This window comes from Halichondria panicea, chromosome 3, assembly GCF_963675165.1.
Source record: "Halichondria panicea chromosome 3, odHalPani1.1, whole genome shotgun sequence".
Taxonomy (NCBI): domain Eukaryota; kingdom Metazoa; phylum Porifera; class Demospongiae; order Suberitida; family Halichondriidae; genus Halichondria; species Halichondria panicea.
Window position 1 is genome coordinate 2,363,180 of NC_087379.1, and position 16,027 is coordinate 2,379,206.

General features: G+C 44.4%; 1 protein-coding gene across 1 annotated transcript; it reads left to right on the forward strand.

Annotated features, from left to right (window-relative positions):
* Positions 1-54: 54 nt before the first annotated feature.
* Positions 55-16,000, forward strand: LOC135334379 (uncharacterized). The gene is made up of 13 exons (XM_064529532.1): positions 55-338; positions 585-896; positions 1,363-1,582; positions 1,997-2,352; positions 2,960-3,193; positions 3,373-3,541; positions 3,831-4,390; positions 4,774-5,004; positions 5,408-5,585; positions 5,892-6,119; positions 6,951-7,514; positions 7,648-10,811; positions 11,325-16,000. The coding sequence occupies exons 1-13, from the start codon at positions 129-131 to the stop codon at positions 15,783-15,785; spliced, it is 10,887 nt and encodes a 3,628-aa protein (XP_064385602.1). The 5' UTR covers positions 55-128; the 3' UTR covers positions 15,786-16,000.
* The last annotated feature ends 27 nt before the right edge of the window (positions 16,001-16,027 follow it).

The following is a 16,027-nucleotide window of genomic DNA, read 5'->3' on the forward strand; positions in this document are numbered from 1 at the left end:
AACAAAATCGCTAGCTAGTGAGGGGCGGAGCCCATAATAACTGTTGTAAATGACGTCATTAGGGTACTCCCCATGAAAAAACAATGGGTGTTTTTCAGTTCGCTAGCTACATCTAGGTCTGTTTCTCCATGGATCCTGATGCAGAAGAACTGACTTTCCCACAGCAAAGTCCTTTTGTGGCAACTCTAGACAACTTGGCAGCAAATGCTTTCTATGACGTAGCCATCAAGAGGGAGGCGAGCAAGTTGAACACTGGTCCACAATGGTTTGAACCTGTTCCCTGTGAAGTTCGCTACCCCTTCACTCTAATTCAAATCCCCAAGTACTCCGGCGTTTCCGTAAGAAAATATTTGAAGCTTCGTGGTAGTGCCTGTGTGATTGTGAGAATGTACCCGTCACACAAAATCATAGACATAATAATTATTGTCAAAACTGGATTACCATTATCCAGTTTTATACTAATAGGTATCACAGAGCCATTTTTAGTGCTCTAGATTTGATTTTTATGAAGCCAAAAGCTAGGCTTAGATTAACGATAGTTACATGTGTATTATTATTATGACAATTATGTGACAATCTTCCAGGATGCTAAAGAGATCTCAGAAAAGATGAAGAACTCAGGCAACAACTATTTCAAGCGAGGAGACCATTGGGAGGCTATCTGGAAGTACGAACATGCTCTCTTCATTGCTCGGTCCTTCCCCCAGCTCAAGGAAGAGTCAGCCTTGCTACATTGCAATATTGCAGCTGCCTGTCTTAAGCTCGGAAAGGACGACAGATCTGATCTTCTGGAGGGCTCCATGTTTCCACCTAGCACTATTCTGTGGTTTGTATACACTCAACAGCACACCACTGAGGCCATCAACTTCAATCCCTCAAACAGTATCCTTTGTAAGGTGTGTGCACACGTCAGTATGAGGAGGTGGGCTCACTAATAATCCTCTGTGTATCAGAGCTCTAATGGCTTGTAAACGGGATGAGTATAAACCATTACCGTAACCTTTCCTCATCATTACCGTAACCTTTCCTCATCATTGCCTCTGTCATACTGTATGTCGACTCTCCCACAAAGCCTTTGTTGATAAGCATCTTACTAGTATGATTTTGGCCAGCTGCCAGCAGGAAAATTGTTGGCTGAAACACTATACTCACCAAAATAACTCACATGTTTGTATAATCATATAATGTACGCCCACTGGCTGCCAATTCTCAAGCATTAACGACATGAACCTCAGGAATCTAATATTTGCACACGAAAGTACAAGTCATTCTATTGTGCTGATGCACTTCCATTATGCTCATATTAGAATGAGAATAGATGACAGTAGATATTATTATCCTACTCTCTATTCCCTCTTGCAGGCTCACTACAGACGAGGGGAGAGCTTCAAGATTATCCTGAACATGCCTCAGCTGCAGAGCTCCATTCGGGCAATGTGTGGCATACTGCCCAATGGCTCAGGCTCTGCCAGTGAAGATGCTTTCAGTCAAGTCGTTGCCGATTTCGTCAGGTGTATACAGATGCAGAGCGTTCCCGATCCAAAAATCTTCAGTGAAGCCACCGTGCTTGCCGTCAAGTATAGTACGTTGTTGTGTGTCAGTGGTACTTAGAGACAAATTTGGGAAACAAAATTTATTGAGAGGTGGCCTTTGTTGAGGGGTTGTTTTGCACAATTAAGCTGTTCATTGGCCTGAGTGGCTGACCTTTACAGCATTTGACCTTTCAGAGGGGTTCACTGTATTTGCTCTTTCTGTAGTCTGCTACAATACTGTACGTTTTTGGTAGACATTTGTCACTATAAAATAAACCTTTCTCTTATTTTTACCATTTGCCATGTATTATATAATTATTGCTGTTACCAGTACTTACTCTCTATACTGGTAACAGTTTGTGGATACTTATTACACAATGTAACTACATGTACCAGTACCTAATCCTTATACAGAGAAGTTTGATACTTTATTTGTCTTTAGTAAATATTCATCTCTTCTACAGATCACTGTAGACTCCTCCCCCTTCTCACGGAGCGCCACGTGAAGAGCGGGTTCCCCTCACAGATACTGCAGGAGATGCTTCAACGGGAGGACATACAAACCGGTGACTTGCACCAACTCCTCATAAAGCAAGAGATACGCTCCAAACAAACACCTCATTTTGATGCCTCTAAAGTGAGCGTGGCTGATCTAATGAACAGGGGACTTGGAGATACTCCGGTTTTCAAGAAACTGTACGAGTGTGGGATGAGAATAAAAGGAAGTGATTTTGTGCTGGCTAGAGAGCTGTATCAGGAGAAGACTATCACCAGAGGAGTGTACGAGTTTGTCATGAGTAAACAGAAAAATTCCCCCGAGGTTAGTTTGATTGATTGAGGCTGTGCGTGTGTGTGTGGGGGTGGGAGTGATGTGTGTGTATGTTGTTACTGTGTGTGGGGGGGTGTTACTGTGTGGGGTGTGTGTGTGGGGGGGTGTTACTATGTGGGGTGTGTGTGGGGGGGGTGTTATTGTGTGGGATGTGTGTGTGGGGGGTGTTACTGTGTGGGGTGTGTGTGTGGGGGGTGTTACTGTGTGGGGTGTGTGTGGGGGGGGTGTTACTGTGTGGGGTGTGTGTGGGGGTGTTTGTACATGTGTGTGCTGTTTACTGTAACTATTTTGTGGAATGGTGTGTTTGTAAACAGCTTGCTTGAGTTGACTGGTTTATTAAAGTATAGACAAGCTTTATGTGTACCCAGAGGAGGTCCGACACGAGTACCTCGATTAGGCTAAAATTAGTCACATGCAACAATGACTTTAACGTTGAATTTTGCACGTGACCAAGCCTAATCGTGGTACTCGCGTCGTACCTCCTCTGATGTGTACCACATTAGCTACGTATACATATACATGTACATTGTACTACTATATACGTTTCTTATACAGAGAAGTTTGACAACTACCCTCCCCCCTCACACACACACAATAGGAGCAATTCTTCAAACTGAAGCAAGAAGGCAATGTCCTGTTCAGTAAAGGCTCGTATGAGCTTGCCCTGGGGCTATACTACCAAACCCTGAACCACTGTCGCACTAACGGAATGGTGGAAGAGATGGCGGTTGTGAGGGCTAACTGCGCTCAGGCGTGTCTCAAGCTGCATCTGTACAGTGATGCCTACTCACACGCGGACCAGTGCCTCACTCTTAACCCTTCCTCACATAAAGTCAGATTAATGTTTATTTTTACACGTAATCTAAAAGGCTTCTCTCTATTAAAGCTTCATAAAAATTGTTACATGTATTGTACCAACGAAACTAAAGTTTTGGCTGTTCAAAGATGCTTTATTTAACGTTGGGTCCGCTGTATTTTGAGAGTACTAGAGTAATTTATTACTCCATGCAGGGTTACTTCCGTCGAGCCGAAGCCCTGAAGGCCATGTTGGAGTCTCCTAATAAGTCCACACCACCTCCTGGGACGTATAAGAACGTTGTCAAGGACTACCTGCAGAGCCACGCCTATCAATCCAACGTAGATACATTCCTCAATGCTGTCCACGTGGCCATTGATGAAGGTGAGGGCTAAACGTCAGCAAGTTAGCAGTTGCCCAATATGTGCATAATTATTATCTAGTCTAGTTGTATTTTGTATGCCAGTTCTAGTGAGAGCTTGTTGCCCTGTACTGTATACATGTAGCACTGACATCATTTTAAAATTAAACGTTTTTCATAGCACATGCACATGTACTTGTAACACATGCAGTGTTTAGCTGATTTTCTTAGGCTCTACTACTAAGTGGTGTTATCCTCATGCAATGCTACATGTACACATGTATGATCACTTGTACCCCCGGGGGCCTCCAGATGTGAGTCTGGACGTGATACCCCACCTTCTCCCCTCTGAAGTGAGATCAGGTTTTGCAGACGAAGTCCTCTATTCATTACTTAGACGTGACAACGTCTCAGACCGCCACCTCAGGTACATACTCTTTGACTGGCCGCAGAAACTACCAAGACCATTCAATACATCTAAACTTAAGATAATTGAAATCGTAAACCGTGTACGAGATGCACCATCATACGAACGCATGTTTTCCTTTGGTCTAAAAGTTACAGACGACCAAGTTGTCATGATTGTTCACTTTCTTCCCGGGGACTGTGCGGATATACTACACGTTATCTTGAACCACATCAAAAGCAAGGGGGAACACCCTACGTTGATAACATTTCTGAACGTGGGTTGCTCACAAGCACTGGTCGATCGCAAGTATGACCTAATTGTTTGTATGATGCAACACGGCGCTAAGCCGGGTCCGAAGGATCTGAGGGCTTGTGAGGGTGTGAGAGACCACCCCCTCGTACGTAAGTACCTGGAAGAGGGTACACCCGTTGACCCCATCCTCGAGGAACAAGAATTTAGTAAGGTGTGTGCATGGTGCATGGTGTGTGGTGTGTGGTGGTGTGTGGTGTGTAGTGGTGTGTGGTGTGTGGTGTGTGGTGTGTGGTAGTAGTGGTGTGCGAATCACTGATCAAGATTGTGTACCTTCCTATGTGTACACTGTAATATTTCATGTAATAGCTAAGCTCTAGGGCTGAGTACTAATCAGCTGATACTAGTATGTACTGTACACTCTCTCTTGCTGCCCCCACACACACACTCTCATGCCCCCCACACAACTTTCTTTCCCCCCCACACACACACGCACTCTCCTGCCCCCCCCCACACACACACATTCTCCTGCTGCCCCTACCCTCACACACACACACACACACACACACACACACACACACACACACACACACACAGGCAGTGGCTACTCTTAACCTGGACGCCCGGGGCTACTTCAAGTCTGGCAAATACCCTGAGGCCATTCTGCTGTATAAGAAAGCCGTAGAGCTATGCCAGGAGCACAAACTCACAAAGGCGGAGGTCACCACTCACCTTAATCTTTGTCTGGCCTACCTAAGATACGGGAAGCATGTCGAAGCTTACACTGAGGCTGATGCCTGCATCAAGTTGGCACCGAGATATGCAAAGGTCGGTAGTACTTATTATTATTGATGCTACACTGAAGTACACAAGAATGAGTGGCAACTATATGAGGGGGGGGGGGCTACTCATCACATAGAGCCAAACATTGCTCACACATGCGTTATTACCACATGTATAATACATAAGTAAGAGTTAAGTGCAGCAGAATTAGCACAAACATGCTCCTGAGAAATGCCTGAGAGTCTGCTGACCTGTAGAGCATGTACTTACAGTTTAATTGCATTCCAAAACATGTACATGTACATGTACGACGCATGATTCTGTATCTAGCATGTTGAATAATGCTAGCTGCTCATCAAACATCTAGTTTTAATGGACGCCCCTTCTTGCATAATACTCTCCACTACCCTCACTACTTACACCCACACTTCTCTTGTTACACCTGTAGGCATATTTTCGTCGAGCCGAGGCACTCAAGAAGTGTGTGGATGAGCGGAGGGGTCCCAATGCATCTAGAGAGCTGCTGATTGGCTACCGGAAAGTGGTAGAGGACATCTGCAGAGGCAACCTCTTGGAGCCCAACCCTAAGGCATTCGCTGAAGCTGTCATCGTGGCTCTGGAATACAGTGGGTCTTAATAATTGTCTGTATAGAGACAATCTCCATTTACACATAGTGTCAATGTGCCGGCACCTTAGAGGGCAACGTTGTGTAGAAAGATTAACGAGAGAGATGCTCAGACACATGCATACTGTCTTGTGTACTAGCTGTACATGTATTGAATTGTACGGAAAGATCATAGATTGATGTACATGTATTGATAGTGTTTTGATTTGCTAGGAAATATCTGTACATAATAACTATGCTAATATTATATAACTTGTACGCTTAATCATCCATGATGTGATTGACTACCCTCTCTTCCTTCCACAGAGGAGCAGGACAAACTACCCACGCTGCAAACATATCCCAAGTCTTTCTTGACCAGCGTTCTCAACGAGGTAGTCGCGCGATCAGACTGTGACCACAGACACTTACACTCTCTTGTTTGCAAGCTCTGGAGTCTGAAGGACTTCAGTGCAGCGGAGTTGTCCCTCAAAAGAGTCCTGTCAACTCTTGGAGTCACCCAGTTGTCCACCATTCAACGGCTCTTTGAACTAGGTATACAGTACGACTTGGGTTGTAGTATTACAATGCATTCAGGGGCGTAGCCAGACTATTGAGACAGGGGTTTCCTTAGAAAAATCAGCGGCGCAGTAGCCCCGCGAAATTTTTGACCACGCCCACTTCCGGTGCCACACCCTCTTGATTGGGGCACACCTACTGCTCATTGACTTTTTTTACATGTTTGTGAGAAGCTAGCTAGCTAGCTAGCTATAGACATACTAAAAGGCAGGTGTTAATTAATTGTGTATTGCTAGTCTAGCTGAGCACAATTAAATGTTATTTACCTGAGAGGTTTCATGTGGCTGAGATTGTTCTAAACTTATACTTCCTGAATTAAGTTGTGCTTAGAGCTGAGTCTGAGAATACTGGGATTGATACTAGAACTTAAGTCCTGGTCTTCTTTATTTGAGGTAGCTAGCTAGCTGAGACTAGCTGAGACAAAGCCAAAGTGAAACGCTTCATGGTGCCATCTCTAGCTCTGATGATTGATTTGCAGCCACGTGCATGAAAAGATGGGCAGGGCTGCTTGATTTCAATTATAGGAGAGCCCTGCCCAATTTTCTCAGCAGCTCCTGGGGGGGTTTCTGGGCAACCAGGAAACAATGGTAGCTACGCCCCTGGCATTACAGCTGTAATGGACATAAAATTGTGGTCCTTCATCTCTCTTGACTTTGTAGAAATAATCTCTTAATTGCTACATGCATTACTCGTGCTGCTGTGTACTCTAAATCTATTGACATACCCCATGTACTACATAATTACATAATTATCAGTATGTGTGTCAGTTGTATGCAGGTGCACTTTCATCTCCATCGTTGCATTTAGGTATGAAGGTCAAAGAAATCGACGCTTCCGTTGCCATTGATCACCTGAAACATGACAACCCCAACCAGCTGCAAGCCTTCAAGCTTATCGCCTCAAAGTGCCCAAAAGAACATTTAGATAAACTCTGCACTAAAGCATTCCTCAGCAAAAAGACCCCGTTTGTGTTCTCGTTCATTGAATGTGGATCTTATGTACCTGGTAAGGGGATAGAACTATTGGAACTTACACTGAAAACTAAGGAATACATTACTGGAATGGAAGTTGTTCAAGCCATGAATGCTGAGCAAGTAGCAGCCATTGACCTTGGGGAAATTATCGACACGAATTTAGTTCATGCCCCAAAATTGTTGAAGTTGCTAGTGGAACGTGGTGCTAATCCTAACGGTCTTGACAGAAAGTCACCTGTCGTCATGGTGCTTTCAATGGAGTACATGCACATTGACAAGAGGTGTGAGCTGGTGTGCATTCTGTTATTGAAAGGGGCAGACTGTAGTCACCTCTGTCGGATGAGGAAGGGGACCACAACGCCGCTACATGTTGCCACGGAGATTGCATTCCAAGCAGGTAAGAGCATTTGTTTGTTAGCTTTAAGTGCATCTATCTCTCAAATACTCAACTTTTGCACAGTAACATTGAAGAATTTTTTATCCACGTAAAAGGCGTAATTGATCCTCTTCTCTTTATTTTATCCCTCCAGATGGCAATACCACCCTCATCTCAGCTGTGCTCCAATCCCCGAACTTTAACCCCAAAAAGCTCACCAATGACAAGCAAGAAACCCCCCTCCACCTGGCCGTCAAACCACATCGCAAACGAGTGCCGAGTACAAATATCCTGAAGGTACTCTTGGAGCCGGGAATTATCGATCCTGCTAAGAAAGATAAATCTGGAAGGAGAGTGGTTGACCTTCTCTCTAAGAATGACAATCGTATGAAATTGATTGAGACAGCAACGAGGCATTACAGGGCAGGCGGTGGTAGTCTGAGCAAAAAGAAACGAAAGAAAGGGAGTGCAAGCAAGCAACCTGAAGTGAAACAAGAAAGTGATCAACCTGGTGATTTGGAAGTTGTTGAGGAAGAAGTTCCTGTCGTGGAAGAGCCAGTTAAAATCCAACCAGCTCCTGCTCAAAAGCCTCTAATTGATTACAGCAAATTTTCGCCTTATGAGAAAGTGAATTGGCTTCTTGAAAGATTGCTCTTACAGAACAAAGACTATTTTATTCTCACCATTGAAGAGCCGTCTAGTGAGGATAGTAGTGTGAAACCACCATCACCAAACTCATCGGCTTCACCCGAAGTGCCCCCCCAAAGAAATCCAACTAAAGAGAAAGCAAAACAAAAGGGACAAATTCGAGACCTCGCCCCTATTCCACGTGAAATATCCTCCGTACCGGAATCAGACACTATGAACTCGGTTTTCGTTGAGTTAGGTTTCAATCTGGACACTTTACCGTGGGAAGTCGAAGGGACGGAAAAAATTATCAAATTCTTCAAAGATGTAAAGAGGAACTGTGAAAGTGATCGGGTTTGTGCAGCAAGGGCCATCTTCAGCCTAGCAGAAGGCCACAGAAACAGGCACCTAGCTAAACCAGTGAGCAGCGAACCTGGACTATCCCTCTACGAGTCAAGAATAACAAAAGTTGCTCGTTTACTGTGGGAGAAAGCCATCACTTATTCGTCCAAGCTGACTGGACCGAGCACCACCCCAGTCTACACTCAGATCATCCGGGTATGGGATGTTGTGTTGGATCACGATGCATTGGAGAGGAAAATCAAAGCTTGCACAGAACAGATTGAGTCATCTCATCGACGCGGTCGTCAAGCCTCCGTTAAATGGGTACTGCAACCTCAAGATACTGCCCCTATATCTGGTGGTGTTCGTGGCAGAGAAATGGTCGAACTGCCAATGCGTTTCCTCTTACCTGGCGGTGACTTACAAAATGCTGATTACGTGTTTGTACCTGCTGCTAGCACGAAAGAAGACGAATACAACATCACAACTTTTGTGTCATTCGATACGATCTCTTTTAAGAGCATTCTTCTCGGAACAAACGAGAGACGAGACTACCCTTTCAAAGAGTGGCAAAAAGAGCACGAAATTATCAAGCTCCGTACGAAGGAAGCTATTTTGCTCCTGGGAAGAAGTGGAACTGGAAAAACAACATGCTGTCTGTACCGACTCTGGAATGAGTACAAAGAGTATTGGAACCCGCAGTCCCAATTCTACAACTTAAAAATTCCCAGGAGGGCTTTGGTGTCTCCCATAGCTCAAAAAGAATTGTATGAATCAGAAGATGAGATGTCTACTAGCGATGACGACGAATCTTTGAACGAGGATCCTCTCTCTCGACAAGACAGTACCAAGTCCACTGATAGTTCTGGGTCACATTCCGTTCCGCCAAGACAAGCCAGTACACATTCCTCGTCTGACTCCAAAGCAGAAGCAATGCTGGCCAGTTATCAACAACTTGACGATATAAGCACTGATGAAGTACTAGTCGAGGAAGATTTGCATCAAGTATTTGTGACAAAAAATTATGTGTTATGTGATCAGATCAAAAAGCGATTCTACAACATGGCAGCAGCTCACGACTTCCTTAGTGAGCACCTGAAGTTTGAGAGCAGTCCTCTTCCAAATAATTTCTCTGAAATTGATAATCTGGCATTCCCAATTTTCCTAACAGCTCGTCAGTTTTACATCATCTTGGATAATTCCCTTGGTGACGGAGAAATGTTCTTTCGTCGAGATGCAGACGGCAACGTTTCTGTGAAAGTTTCAAGTATGGACTACGATCACGAAGACATTGAGATTCTTCTTGACCTCGAAGAGAGTGACAGTGAGGGGGAGGAGAGTGGACAAGTTACTATGGCAACCCAGGGTCTCGAGCACGCCACTGGGAAACAGCACGTCGAGCGATGGACTGAAGTCACTGCTCTCTACTTCAAAGAGATTGTGTGGCCGACTATATCTCATCAGTGCCATGTTTCAAGCAAAGATTTTGACCCCTTACTGGTGTGGATTGAAATACAGTCATTCATTAAAGGCTCAGAAAGAGCGCTCAGAAAAGGGTCACCACTGAATTGCTCCGAGTATCTTGAGCTGGGCAATAAAATGGCACCAAACTTTTCGAGTGATCGAGAAACAATCTTCAAACTATTTCAGAAATATCAGCTGTTTCTTCAAAGACTACGGCACAGCGAGTTCCTATTCGACGAATGTGAACTGATGCATAACCTGTACAAGAGACTGCAAAAGGTCCGTAATGTGCCGTGGTCCTTTCATAGCGTCTTCATAGACGAGGTACAAGATTTCACTCAAGCCGAGTTGGCAGTGTTCATCCATTGCTGTCGTGATCCTAACTCCATGCTCTTCACTGGAGACACAGCTCAGAGTATAATGCGAGGAATTGCATTCCGTTTTGAGGACCTTCGTTCCCTTTACCACCAAATTCACCAGCACACCTCCTTGGTTCAAATACCTCAGAAACCGTACAGACTTACAATCAACTTCCGTTCCCATTCGGGCGTGCTGAAACTAGCCGGCAGTGTGATCGATCTCATCAGCGAATTCTTCAAAGATTCCATCGACCAGCTCCCAGATGATGAAGGCATGTTTCCTGGCCCCATTCCAGTTCTTGTGGAGTCTTGCAAAGTGGACGAGCTAGCTCTACTGCTCAGTGCCAATAAGAGGAAGTCGTCTGCTATTGAGTTTGGTGCTCATCAAGCGATTATTGTCCAGTCAAAAGAGTCAAAGGAAAGACTACCCGATATATTGAAGGGAGCCATTGTGCTCACGATATTCGAAGCCAAAGGGCTAGAATTCGATGATGTACTTCTCTACAACTTCTTCACTGATTCCTTGGTAAATGCAGTATTTTTGCTCTTATGTACATGTATAATTATACCTGACATTTAAAGTTGTGAGGTCTTGTATTTTCTTAGCAGCCTTACAAGGCGTTGTAAAAGTCTTGTGAAAATTTACCCAAATGTTATAAATGTGCATGCAGTACAATTGTATAAGCCATGTGAGCAGCCTACGTAGGTACCCTTCATTTTGATTTGGCTCTGTATAATCATAGTCCAAATTCAATTTACTTAGTATAGGATCGAGCTTGTTCAGATGGTACACCTGTTTGCTCAAATCCCACGGAAAAAGATTTACTTTTGATTTTAACACAGCACCTGAAAACCCATCTCTAAGTTTTTAGTAAATCCGATTAACGTACATTGTTGGACCAACGGAACTACATGTACAATTCTATCTAACGCTAGTGCATATTGTTCAGCTAATTTTGCCACAATGTTTTATGGCATTGTACACTAACCAGTCTGATTTTATTGTACTTATACAAACTCTCTTCCCCCCCCCCCCCAGATCGATGAGAAAGGATGGAGAGTCATCTCCTCATATCTTGAAATGTCTCGACACAAGACCAAAATTTCCACCTCCTCTACACTACCTGGTGCTTCAGCCGGACCCAGGAGTCGACCTTTCGACCCCAAACTCCACAAGTCCTTAAATGCCGAACTGAAATATTTGTACACGGCCATTACTCGTACCAAATGCAACCTTTGGATATACGACTCCAATCAGAAATCAAGGCTCCCAATGTTCGATTATTGGCACAAACGAGAGCTTGTCAAAGTGGTCAGAACTGACACACCCTCAGGCGTACATGTAGAGGGTATGTACAATATTGTCTTTGCTTCCAACTCTACCATGGAGCAATGGAAAGCTCAGGGAGACAATTTCCGAAAGAAGCATCTCTGGGAGCAGGCCAGATTGTGTTACGAACGCTCTGGAGAAGAGAACAAGTATCTAGTGAAGGAGGCACAAGCTTATCAGCTGGTGAAAAACGCTCGACATCAAAAACCATTCCTCTATTTCGAAGCTGCTCTTTTGTTTTTAGAGTGTGATCATTTGCACCACGGGACCAACTATCTGACAGCTGCAGCCCTTTGCCTGAGGCACGCTAAACCCTCTAAACTCCCACAAGCCGGGAAACTGTACGAACTGCTTGGAGAGAGTGGCAAAGCATGTCAGGTCTATTTGAAAGCTCGCGACTTTGAAAATTTTATAAGGCTCAAGGAATCGATCAAAGACTACAGTTCTGTCGTAATGACTCTACTAGGCAAGCCTTTCATGAGAAAGAGAGAAGCACTAATGAAGGCTAGGGAGTACGAAGTAAACGGCATCGAATTAGCCCCAGAACTTTCAGCTAGTAAGCTCTCCTACTCGTGTGCCAAGTTTTACGCTGAAAGGAAAGACAAGGAGACTCTAGTGGATGTACTGCAATACATGCCAGAGACGGAACGAAAAGTAAGGTTCTTGAAAGAGTCGAAGCTTTACGACCAAGCCTTCACAGAGTACGAACAAAACAAGCAGTACAGTGATGCCTGTAGACTGGCAGCTGCTCAAGGATGGTTCGATCGTGGTCACAAACTTGCCACATCTGCTGGTTACCAAGACGAAATAGATTCCTTCATTCTGCAAAGAGCCAAATCCAAGTACAAGTACACCATTGCTAAAAGTGGTGAGAAATTGACGTCAGTTCGAGTGGTCAAAGAAATAGGCCAAGATGTGATCGATGACCTGTCGTATCTGTTTGAAAGAGGCAAGAAACAAAGGAACTCGGTCAGTACCTATGCTGCCCTCCTGCTTGGAATGATCACTTCAGACAAGGGTCTGTGTAGACTAGCATGGCGTACATTTAAGCTCCTCAAGCACAAAATTGGAGAATTGGAAGCCTTTCATCAACTTCAAGAACTAGCCGACGAATCAACAGCTTCCGTACTCGAAGTGTGTCAACTTGCAAAGGAGATCGGAAGAATGTTTCAAAGTGCCAAAGACATTAACAATGTTATACACCAAGGGCTGAGATTTTATGATATTCGAAAAGTAGGTCAAGTTTATTGTCTCCCACGTGATCAAGATATTTGGATGCCGAATATTATTCAACAGTGCCAAAATGAAACTGAAAAGGTGGATATTGATGGAATGCATAGATTAGACATCAAAAAAGTTCGTGCTTGTATTTCAGAGCATTGTGCGGACTATATAAAACACTGGGTGAATCGGTTCCAACTAGACACCAAGATCCCTTACAGCTGTGACACTTTCTCCCTACACAAGCCACTCATAACAAAACGGTTCCCAGATCGAGAATACGCAGTCGAAGAAGTTTCCAGCGAGGCTCTACGAAAATACATTCAGTCTGTTCTGGAATATTTAGAGCTGCGCCTGATTCTTGACAAAGATGTGGAGGGAATGATTTCACTTCTTCTAGCACTGTTCAGCCCGCAAGTCACTCGATATCTTCCACAAAGATTCAACGAGCATCATGTGAGCGTGATACGAAACTACACTTTTACACACACTGCATTCACCACCTGGCTCAAAGAATCCATCCTTTCCCCTGCAAAGAATTTCCCAGAACGTGTGTCCATCGATCAATGGCTGACAGCATGGAGAGCTTGCTGCCTGTTTTCACCTCGCATGAAGCCACTGTTCTCCGCTCTGGAAGAGCTAGAAACTCTTGTGAAGAAAGCTGAAAGTGGTAGCGATTTCAAGCCACCTGCTGGTTTTGTGTACAAGAACAAAGATGAAGCGTATTACCATGTGTTCTCAATGTGGCTGCTTTCTTGTCAGCAAATTAGGGACGACGGTGATGTTTTGTGGGGTTCTAGACTTGCCATCTATCACTTTGTAAGTGAGATTGCTTCCAATCAATGCATATCAATTTCGGTGGCCAATATGGTGGATGTGTTGTCTCTGCACTGTACTGTGTTATTGGCCATCATCACTCACGTTCAAGGCCGTCAGAACCGATCCTCCTCTCTGACTGTCCCTCTACTGTACAAGAGTACAGTACAGCTGTTTGACAGCATGGTCTCGCATGAAGACACCAAGTGGAAGTTGCTCCAAGGTTGTGCACATGAAATTAGCACAAAACCAGACCGAGCTCTCCCCAGATATTTCCGAGATTCTCGTCTGCTACTAATACGATCTCTAGACATCCTCTTGGGTGCCTACAAACATGCCCCGTGGTTTAGTGTGCTCAAATTTGCTCTGAAAAAGCTTCCTCATAACGATGACACTCGCCATTGTCTTATCCTCACACTGACCATCTTCGGTAATCTCGTCATGCTCTGTGACAAACAAGTTATGGCTTTTTATCATGAGAAATTAATGTACATTTTCACTCGAATTCAAGACAAACAAGAAACTGTACCACCAGATTACGTTAAACATGTGATTGCTGCTCTCAGCAGTCCCACATTTGTCAACCCTCGCGAGGTGTTCGGTCTCGTTGATACACTCCTACACATGAAGCGTGGGAGGCAACCTCTAGCAAAACTGGTTCTGAAACAAGTTGGAAAAAATTACAAAGTCGACTTCATCCCATTGCCAAGTCAACCAAATCGATTGCAAATGCCTCCCAGAGTGTATCAACAGCCCCCACTACCCCCCACATTGCAACCCGTTCCATCCCCTCAGGGTCAAACTTCGAATGTGATGGCCACCATTTCATCACCCCTTCCCCCAGCTCAGACCCAGCAGTATGAAGCTGATACGAGCATTGCGACCCCACACATGCAACCTCCTATTGGCTCTGGCAGGACCACCCAGGCACCTCAAGTGCCCATGACTGCAAGGCAATATCCTACACAGCCTAGTATGTTTCCTACAACCTTCCCGCAAGAGAGTGATACAGGAATTTTTTTTCCTAGCCACCTAAGCAGGAAGCCATTTGTCAATCAGATGGATAACAGCTACAACCCTCCTTTCCCGATGGAAGGTGCTCCTGGTAAAGTTTCTCGACTGCCTCAACAGCCCACGGGAGCTCCGCAAATACCTGTTACAGTGAGAGAAAACATGCTACCTTCAATGGCCGCCATTGGCTCGTCTGTACCAAGTGAAGAAGATGCTGATTCTGTTACCAAGCATGTGGTAGCTTCTTACTCCATAGATGAACTGCGACAACTTGCTTCTTCCAATCAAGAAGTATACACCTCGGACTTCGAGTTCTCACCATGCAACTCAGATTTCGGTGATGAAGAACCAGGCTATCTAGAGAATGAAGAAGATGGTGGATTTGATCAAGCATTGAGCAGCAGCCATGCCCATTTACCTCCTCTACCCACAGTGGATCCAGAGCTGGTGGACCCCACCATTGTATCGCAAGGAGATTGCAGTGCGTGTGGTGTTAGCTTCTCCCCAAACGAAGATCAAGAAGGTGACCGTGCTACTACTTCTAGTGCATTGCTTTATGCTCATGTCACGAGCGAAGCTCATCGCTTAAACACTATACTCTGTAAGCGATTTTTGTCTATTGTTGATTCTGAAGAGAGTGAAATTTCCTACCCACGATTGTCCCAGAAGCTCCACGACTTAGTCACACGCTGCGAAGGCCTTAAAGAGTCAACTCACACGGAAAATGTGTATAAACTGATCGATAGCATCAAGGAAAGCAAGGAGAAAAACGATATTGTTCTCACTGGTATACAAGACAGACTCGCTTGGAGGGAGGGTATTCAAAAAGTCAGTAAAATGTTGGAGACTATGGACAAACAGTTGTTCACTGGAGAAAAGATGTATAAAGAACTAGAATCGCACAAGGTACATGTATACAACAGGGAAGTTTCGAACCCTGAGGAATTGGACGCTGGGGAGTTGGAAATATTGAGTGGGCAGTACGAGGAGGGAGCAAAGGTTGATCAGGGGTTAGAGGTGAAGCGGATACGGACGGCTGCTGAGAAGCAAGTGTCTCGTCAGCGGAAAAGAGAGAAGAAAGAACGACAAGTTAAACATGGTGGGGGAAATAACAAAAACTAAACTTACGAACATTGATACATACCGGTAGTTTCTCTAGTATATTTTCAAGTGTTTATTCTCAGTTCATGTGTACTGTACATGCATCAACACTGATAATTACCCTTACAACAGTACGTTTTTGTTTTACTTTTATTTTTAATAATTTAACGTATACGTGTTCATGTGATGTTAACAATTAATGTTAATTAGTGTATAATTTTATTTTATAACTATAATTATAGATCTCCCCTTGATCAAGCATG

Bases quoted from the DNA above. Each gene is read 5' to 3' on its own strand.
- LOC135334379 (XM_064529532.1), top strand. From the start codon at position 129: ATGGATCCTGATGCAGAAGAACTGACTTTCCCACAGCAAAGTCCTTTT. The intron at 3,194-3,372 runs GTCAGATTAATG...TACTCCATGCAG, and splicing joins TTAACCCTTCCTCACATAAA to GGTTACTTCCGTCGAGCCGA. The intron at 4,391-4,773 runs GTGTGTGCATGG...ACACACACACAG, and splicing joins AGGAACAAGAATTTAGTAAG to GCAGTGGCTACTCTTAACCT.